Raw genomic sequence first — 9,306 nt, 5'->3', positions numbered from 1 at the left:
ATGGGGAGCTGTTGATAGTATAAAACATTGTGAGAAACGGCTCCCTCTGAAGTGACGTAGTTTTCGGGAAAGAAGTAATTTTCCACGAATTTGATTTTGAGACCTAAGATTTAGAATTTGAGGTCTCGAAATCAAGCATCTGAAAGCACACAACTTTGTGTGACAAATGTGTTTTTCATTCCATTATTATCTCGCAACTTTCACAGGTTTGTTATTTTATTAATGTTGAGATACACCAAGTGAGAAGACTGGTCTTTGATAATTACCAATACTGTCCAGTGTCTTTAAGACAAGTCAGGAGGTCATAGAGGTGCTTGATGTTATAGTGGCACTTAAATCTATTTAATGTACTTAACTATGGATTTTTTTGGTGCTTTTTAAATGCTTCATAAAAATAGTTTAACTTGTGTGGAATAAAATGCTGCCGCATCGTTGCCTAAAAAAACAAGTGCAGTAGATCATTCCTGATTGTTGAAAAAAAAAAATGCCATATTAATTTGCCGTCTTTCTGCAACTGTATAAATATATATACATGTATTAAATAGACTTCAGATAAAAAAATAACTAAATCAATTTTATGCTATATATATATAATGCTCTGCTTATAATCTATGAACTTTTATTTGTTTGTAACATCGATTGCAATATGTTTTTTTTAATTATTTTTTTTAATCACATCTAATTTCTTTGGCGGAAGCCTGGAAAAATTTTAGATCAATTTTTTGAACAGTCTTTGATTTGAATCAACGCAATGCTATTGTATTTATTGTATGCAGCTGATTTATTTGTTAAAGCAATGCTTGCATGCCGTCGGGAAAGAAATGTTCAATAGTTCTTAAAACGAGGTTTGCTAAGAGCTGTTTACACTGTTCATGTTTTAAGCGGTTTAACGTTAAACTGGTTTCAGCTAAACTGGTTGTTCAAAGGGAGGGAATACATCTGGTGTCTACTCCAATAAATAATGACCATTCATAAATACCTAAGACAGTTTATCAATTCTGATTGGTCTAAAGGGCATCACGAGGTGTTGTTTGAACGGATGATATAACACCAGTAAAAAGTGTTACAACATGGGCGTAACACGCGCGCTTGCACCTGTGCGTATAAGACAGTTTCTTCATTCCTATTGGTCGAGAGCAACGGCCGAGACAGTTGTGCCACATTATGCGGTACGGGCACATCATTCCCTTATAAGGAGTTGTTTACCAGATCGGACCGAGGGCCTAACCATTTCATAGTTGGAGGGGTGTTGTGCTGAAAGAAATCATTGAATAATTGTAACTTTTGCATTTATTTTACCTTTCGACCAAAAAGTGTTGGATGTTTTTTGACCGAAAAGGTATTTATGAATGGGAATCAAAGTGTGTTGAATCGGTTTTCAACTAGTGGTTTAAACCCTCTGAGGCCTGGGGCCGATTTCACAAAGCAATAACATTCATCGCAAGACAAATTTTCAGTATCACCATAGAGATTTGTATTGTGACATCACACTTTACTTAGCAACTACGATTGATTTGAAGTTGCGATCAATTTGAGACCTTTGTGAAATCGGCCCCTGGTTCTTGATAATTTACCTCAACTTTGTTTCGGTAAAATTATCAAGTCCAGGCCTCGGTGCTCGTTTAAACCACTAGTTGAAACCCTCTTCACCACACATTGATTCCCTTATTACAACTAACTTTGTAAGAAGACCTGCAGCTGTTGCTAATGTATAATAGTTTGAGAAATGACTCCCTTCAAGGGAATGTGATTCAGTACTTTATCCTGCCCCAAAGACTCAACAGTTTTTCAACTCGTACTTGGCTCGACTTCATAAAGCAATAAAATCCATCTTAAGACAAATTGTCGGTATCACCATAGTGATTTGCATTGTGACATCACATTAACATTGCCAATGTTGTTCCTTATCTTGATTCAAAAAGAGAAGCATTCACAGTCTGCCAGTTGCAGCAGTTTTCCTAACATTGACAATGTTGTACCTTATCTTGATTCAAAAAGAGTTAGCATTCCAGTCTGCCAGTTGCAACAGTTTGCTTACATTGCCAATGTTGTACCTTATCTTGATTCAAAAAGAGAAGCATTCCAGTCTGCCAGTTGCAGCAGTTTTCCTAACATTGACAATGTTGTACCTTATCTTGATTCAAAAAGAGTAAGCATTCCAGTCTGCCAGTTGCAACAGTTTGCTTACATTGCCAATGTTGTACCTTATCTTGATTCAAAAAGAGAAGCATTCCCGTCTGCCAGTTGCAGCAGTTTTTCTAACATTGACAGTGTTGTACCTTATCTTGATTCAAAAAGAGTAAGCATTCCAGTCTGCCAGTTGCAGCAGTTTTCCTATTGACAATGTTGTACCCTATCTTGATTCAAAAAGAGAAGCATTCCAGTCTGCCAGTTGCATCAGTTTTCCTAACATTGACAATGTTGTACCTTATCTTGATTCAAAAAGAGTAAGCATTCCAGTCTGCCAGTTGCAGCAGTTTTCCTATTGACAATGTTGTACCCTATCTTGATTCAAAAAGAGAAGCATTCCAGTCTGCCAGTTGCATCAGTTTTGCTTACATTGACAATGTTGTACCTTATCTTGATTCAAAAAGAGAAGCATTCCAGTCTGCCAGTTGCAGCAGTTTGCTTACATTGCCAATGTTGTACCTTATCTTGATTCAAAAAGAGAAGCATTCCAGTCTGCCAGTTGCATCAGTTTTCCTAACATTGACAATGTTGTACCTTATCTTGATTCAAAAAGAGTAAGCATTCCAGTCTGCCAGTTGCAGCAGTTTTCCTATTGACAATGTTGTACCCTATCTTGATTCAAAAAGAGAAGCATTCCAGTCTGCCAGTTGCAGCAGTTTTGCTTACATTGACAATGTTGTACCTTATCTTGATTCTAAAAGGAGTAAAAATTCCAGTTTGCTGATAGCAGCAGTTTTTCCCAAGCAAAACCATTGATGTACTTTGTGTTTATTTGTAGAGAATAATTTGTGTATTCAAAGTGTTGTAGCTCTCTCCTTGAAAAAGGAAAATCAGTTAAAGTTGTCTTGGAATTTTTACAAACTATTTTTTAACTGAAATGGAAGTTTTTAATTATACATTTTTCTTCAGTCCTACTCCATGCAAAACCATTGGTGTATTTCATGTTTATTCATAGAAAATAATGAGTCTATTCAGTGTGGTAACTCTCTTTGAAAATGGAAAGTCAATGGAAAATGTCTTGAAATTGTTACGCATTAGGTCCTATTTTTAACTGAAATGGAAGTTTTTAATTAAGCATTTTTCTTCAATCCTACTCCTAGGATAACCATTGCTGATGTTTATTCATAGAAAATAACGTGTCTATTTAAAGTGTGGTGACTCTCCTTAAAAAGGAAAATCGAAGGAAAATGTATCGACATGTTTACAAATTATTTTTTAACTGAAATGGAAATTATTAATATTTTTTTCTTCTTCAAACCTACAACTCCCCAACGAATGACTTAAGAAGTCTCAGGGATAATCATTTGTACAAACAATACTTTTATTGTTTTATATTTTATATTTTCAATGAAATCAATATATAGGGGCTAATGATTTCTTAGAATGTTAACTAAACAAGTTGTGGTCCAAAGATCAACACTTTGTGATTTGAAATAATTTATGATGTAAAATAGATTTTCCTATATGAACACATAGTATTATTTTCACATAATACCTGTTAAATGTAGTACTAAAATTTGAACCAATTCTATCAAATTATGAATCAAAAGATTTCAAATTAATATCACCATGTGATCTATATAAATGTTTAAAATCATAATTGCACATCAAATGTTTTGCTAGTAAATGTATTTTCTTTTTAGAAGGAAATGTCTATTGCTTTGGAAGCTTGTAGTGACCATCCGCATCATCAAAAGATGCAAAACTAAATTTTCAAGTAACAAGGAACTGTGTTTGTTACCCAATACACTGATGTGTTTTAAGCACACTCTTTCCTTAGTTCTGTGAACATCACTCAATGGGATTGGAACCATTGAGCAAGTTCGAGTGAGGCACTATAGTCTATAGTCGACCATTGGTTGATTTTGTCTGGTACCCAGGATGTATTGAAGCATAGGTAACTAGGCAAAATCAACCAATGGTCGCCTATAGTGCCTCACTCGAACTTGCTCCTCGACGCTTGCATTGCTAGAGCAGATGTCCCACCATGTGCCGAGTTAATTAAGTCCTCGATACTGGGGGGGGGGGGGGAGAGGTACCCCCTTGCACCAGCATCACACCCAGCTACTATTGCTAGAGCAGATGTCCCACCATGTGCCGAGTTAATTAAATCCTCGATACTGGGGGGGGGGGGGGAGAGGTACCCCCTTGCACCAGCATCACACCCAGCTACTATTTGCCCCAAGTCAATGTATTTCAGCCCTGCTGCATATACCCGCTTGCAATAATTTTAATGTGCAATCTGAGTTATTTGGTTTGCGGTAACAAAAAACATGTGCGTTTCTACTTGCTAGGTAGATTATGTTCTTTTGGGGCTTGTCTTGCTTTATATGCCACTACCCAAGAGTACTTTTTCGAAATTGCGGAGACTTCTCGAAAAATTTAAGAGAGTAGCCAAATATGATCTTGGTGCAAGGAGTCGATGGACATTTAAAACATACAAAAGTAAAACGACAACAAAGCTTCTTTGAAGTTTTCTTTATATTCTGTTTATTTTCTCCACTTTTTTAATTGATTTCCTTCTACTTTACAATCCTTACTCAAGCCCGAGGGTTTTCAATTGAATAAATGGTGTTACTTTTTAGTTTTGTTTTGACATGTTTATGTGGTTCTTGCTTGATTAAAGATGATAGTCCACTAGCAAAAACACATTTTGCAAAGAAAATAAAACCCCAAAGTATCTGACATTTTAAGTTCTTTTAAAACAATTGTAAAATGAAATGTTTTCTACAATTTGACACCACCACGAGTGTATTCACTGTAATCAGAAGTTGTTTTGTTTGTTTTGAAAAGGCAATAGAATCTGCAGGTGCCAGTATCCCTCCTGAGCTGGTAGACCAATCCGTGCAGCTTACTTCAGCTTCTTCTTGGGGCGGAGATTGTTGGAGTGACCACACTTCTTCTTGCGGCAGTTGGTGGCACGTGGATGCAGACGGGCATAACACCTGATGCAGAAAAAAAAAACCAGAAGAGCATATAAATAGAAGCCAAGGTGTGTGATTGTACAGATATGAAAAACCCTGTGGGGTGTCTCTGGCTGACAAGTGAGGAGCTGAGGAGAGTCGGAGTGGAGGGGATCAGCCCTGTATTGATGAGGCACAGGTAGGCCGAGGTGGTTTGGTCATGTGGAGAGAAAGGAGGATGCCAACTGGGTCAAGAGGTGTACCAACGTAATGGGAGACTTTCTGGGACGATAGAGGGCAGCAGACTTACCGGGTAAATCCATTGTTCTCAGAATTATGCGCATGTTCAGAACTACGTAAACAATGGAAATTTACCCGGTATGTCTGCTGCCACCTAGCGTTGGAAAGTCTCCTATTGTGGGTGGCACCATGATTGTGTTGGCGAACTGTGCAAGAACGTGGTAGAGCTCCTTGTCAATCGACATGCATAAGATTGGAGTCAATGCAAGGGACGCGACAGACAGGGCAAAGTGGAGGAGAGCCATAGGGAGAAAGCAGGCCAACCCAGAACAGACTGGACAACGTAATATTTTGCAAACTGTGAGAAGTTTTAGCATTTATATATAGTGAGGGGTTTTTTTTCATGGTGTGAACAGGGCTGTAGTCTCTTTTGAGGATTTCTTGGTTTAATATAAACCAAAGTAAAACGCAAATCCAAAAGATGCAATTTTGTATTCGCCTTAAACGACAATTAGCAGATTAGAACTTACTTGCGGCAGATCATTTTGTCGCAGTTGTACTTTGCTGCTAAGATCTTCAAGCTGGGTTCGATGAGACCTCCTCTAAGACGCAGGACAAGATGGAGCGTAGACTCTGTGGGAAGAGGAAGAGAAAGGTTAAGGATATCAGCCACCAGAAGCAAAGAGTAAAGTTGAGAGTCATGGTCGAATGGTTTGCTTTAATTGGACTCAGTCTGGTTGCTGAGTCAATATGTTGTGGGTTCAAGACATTCAGCTTTAACAGTCTCATCATCCAGGTAAAAGGGTACATACGAGTCTTGACAGTATACAATTGTTGCACGCTGTGACGGGGTCCATGGCGTTTTGTACACCCGAGGGGGAAAATGGAACCCGAGGCGAAGTCGAGGGTGCCATTTTCCCTCGAGGGTGTACAAAACCCATGGACCCCAGTCACAACGTGCAACAATTGTTTTGTTATACCTTTGTATAATTGTTATTCCTCTTCGCGAAGTTCTGTTGTCATCTTCAAACATTATTACGACGGACTATTCATTGTTTAATACGCAGACGAACGAGAAACAACTTCCTCGAACCCGCGGTTGTTTCGTACACAGCGCGAAATCGACCAACACTGGGAACGATCAAGGTGATGTACACCCGGTGTACATCACTTTTCATGTTACACGGCTCGCGACGCGCCGTGTAACATGCGTTTTTGTTGCGCGTCACATGATTGGTTCTCGACCAATCAAACTTCACAATTTGCACAGAGGTATAACAATACAGCCTGTGTACTCCCACAGCTGCCAACAGTTGCATATTGCAATCAGAAAGATGTGAGAACTTTAGAAGCACACTCAACATAATAGGAAAAAGGTTACCATATTCAGGGAGATATTCAAATTTGTTTATCAGAAAATGACAAAGGTTGGTTTACTTTCAGGGAACTTTCTGCAGAAAAAGGGTGAATTGGCAGCACTGTACTCCCAAGTTAGCTGAGGCTTTAGGTAAGGAAATAAAATTGCCCGAGTGCCAAGAGCAGATTTGAGCTCTTATCAAGAAGGTGCGGAAGATTTGCAAACCCTTCAACAACTTGAAATTTGTATGTTCGCCTGTTGATTCAGAAGCAATGCAAGGCAAGGAAAAGAAGTGTTTTGATGTACTTACCTTTCTGGATGTTGTAGTCTGACAGTGTGCGGCCATCCTCCAATTGCTTACCAGCAAAGATCAATCTCTGCTGATCAGGGGGGATACCTGCCATCAAAGTCAAATAACAAAATAGTTTACATTTTATTTAGACCCCCAAGGAGAACGCAACTTGTTTATTCAAGTCATAGGATTCAGAGTGAGTCCTCCCCAGGATTTTGTAAGACTGGGGAATTCTAAATCCAAATCCAAAGTTTGGCCTAAGCACCCTGAATTGAAATGAGGTCACATTTGTAGTGTTTTTAACTTTGTATTTATCTTTGGTTTTCTTTTGGTCGAACCATGTACTCTGGATCTAAATGGATTCATCTTGATGATTCTTGTGAATTTGATCTAGTATCAGTCCTACGTGTAAATTGTGAGAAGTTTCAAATCCTACTCCATGTTCATGGTATTTACCGCAAAACTTCATTCTTGTTAGTTTTGCCGTAAATACCATGAACATGAGTAGGATTTCAAATTTCACACAATCGACATGTAGGACCGATCCGACTAGATCAAATTCACAAAAATCATTAAGATGCAAAGTTGCAAATATTACCGATGTACATGGTGTTGCTGGAAACCTTACTAGATTGTATTATAATTGTCATTATTTATTCGGCCATTTCAAAAGTTCAATAACAATACTTGTTTTTGCAAATAAAGTTAAATATCCTACCCCTGTACTGCGCTACTGTAAACCTTACAAGGCAATTCTGCTTGCTCTGAAATCGTGGGATCGATGCAAACTGAAATCTTTTTAATTTGTAAAGACACAAAGAAACAAAAATTGAGCAGTCGCTACTTACCTTCCTTGTCTTGGATCTTTGCCTTAACATTTTCGATAGTATCTGAAGGTTCGACCTCAAGGGTGATGGTCTTGCCCGTTAGGGTCTTCACAAAGATCTGCATGTTGGATCGCTGAGATTGAACAATAAAACAAAAGGATTGCTCAGGCCTGTATGCTTTGTATTTCAGAGAGTCAGAGGGCACCAAGACATTTTCTCCTTGCCTTTGTTGTAAATTTCTACTGGACTTTTGAAGGGCACCAAGGCAAAGACCGATGGGGGGAGGGGGGGGGGCAAGATGGAGGCAGTCACCTTTGTTTCCTCCGTGGAGTATCAGTCCTGATTCATTGCTGCTAATGCTATATTGTAGTTCAAATGCAGGTGGTTTTCCATTCCAGTTATTTTCATGTCTTTTTCATTATTATTTAGCAAATTTTTGGTACATTTGTATTTGGGGTAAAGCAACATTTTGATGCCTTGGGGGGTTGGGGCTGGGGGGCTAGCTGCGGAATGACCGCGCATCAATGATCAGTCGAACTTCAAGTTGAAATGAAAAAGATAAAAATGAATAGTGCTGAAATACACTGGACTGGTTAATATTTGTTCCATCAAATCTTGAATTCTTGGAATTCACTAGAAAACTTCCCGTATCCTGACAGCCCGTTTTTCACACATTTTTACAAAGAAAAGAACATCTTCTTATTTAATTAATTAATCATGTTTAACTTTAAATACAAAAAAATGTAGTATACTAGATATATTTCATCAATAATTATTTCAATGAAAAAGTGGTGGCAGGATACAGAAAACACGACGACCAACTCAACTGGTGTACTTATTTAACTTGGCAATTACATTACAAATACAACATTATAGAAAAATCAAACATGATGATGATGATGATGTGACAACTCGACCTGCAAGCATTTGAGGCATTTGTTTCATTGAAATAATAGATTTAATTTCACACTAATTTAATAATTTAACATACAGAAGTCTTATTACAACACCATGTATACATTTGATTATTTTTGTTTGCTTAATATCACAAAATAATCATGTTTTACATTAGTCCCAAAGAGAGTTTTTCGTAATGTACCAACCTCACACGAGTTTTACGGCAAAAAGGCCTCCACATGTATTTAACTGGTACTTTTTTGACCCACACGTTGTTGTTTTTTTGGTTACCAGCTAAAAAAACTTGACCATTAATTTGGTATAGCGCCCTCTATTGAGTAAATTTTTAGGTGCCTCCTTTTTTAGGTTGGTTGAGGTTTTTTTGCCTTGGATGCCAATATTTACTTTATATGGTGACCCTTTTTGCTTAGAAGTAAAACAATATTTAATTTATACCAACTTAACAACGACAATGACAATTTTGTTCTAAATAAAACCTAAACTAAAAACTAAAGAAGAAAAAAAAAGCTTCCGGGAGGCAATACCGTCCCCCTGGTTTATCAGTGCCACTCTAAGCTTTGCGTAGTTTAAACATCAGGG

General features: G+C 37.9%; 1 protein-coding gene across 1 annotated transcript; it reads right to left on the bottom strand.

The window, feature by feature from the left end:
* Positions 1-4,653: 4,653 nt before the first annotated feature.
* Positions 4,654-9,006, bottom strand: LOC117301479 (ubiquitin-60S ribosomal protein L40). The gene is made up of 5 exons (XM_033785502.1): positions 8,913-9,006; positions 7,831-7,942; positions 7,001-7,087; positions 5,864-5,966; positions 4,654-5,135 (listed from the first exon to the last, which is right to left on the bottom strand). The coding sequence occupies exons 2-5, from the start codon at positions 7,931-7,933 to the stop codon at positions 5,042-5,044; spliced, it is 387 nt and encodes a 128-aa protein (XP_033641393.1). The 5' UTR covers positions 7,934-7,942; positions 8,913-9,006; the 3' UTR covers positions 4,654-5,041.
* Positions 9,007-9,306: the final 300 nt, after the last annotated feature.

This window comes from Asterias rubens, chromosome 17 (genome assembly GCF_902459465.1).
Source record: "Asterias rubens chromosome 17, eAstRub1.3, whole genome shotgun sequence".
In the NCBI taxonomy this organism is placed as follows: domain Eukaryota; kingdom Metazoa; phylum Echinodermata; class Asteroidea; order Forcipulatida; family Asteriidae; genus Asterias; species Asterias rubens.
This window is presented reverse-complemented; position numbering and strand designations above follow the sequence as displayed.

Coding starts and splice junctions, on each gene's coding strand:
- LOC117301479 (XM_033785502.1), bottom strand. CDS start 7,933: ATGCAGATCTTTGTGAAGACCCTAACGGGCAAGACCATCACCCTTGAG. Junction 5,967..7,000: donor AGACTACAACATCCAGAAAG/GTAAGTACATCA, acceptor CTCTTCCCACAG/AGTCTACGCTCCATCTTGTC. Junction 5,136..5,863: donor GACAAAATGATCTGCCGCAA/GTAAGTTCTAAT, acceptor TTTCTGCATCAG/GTGTTATGCCCGTCTGCATC.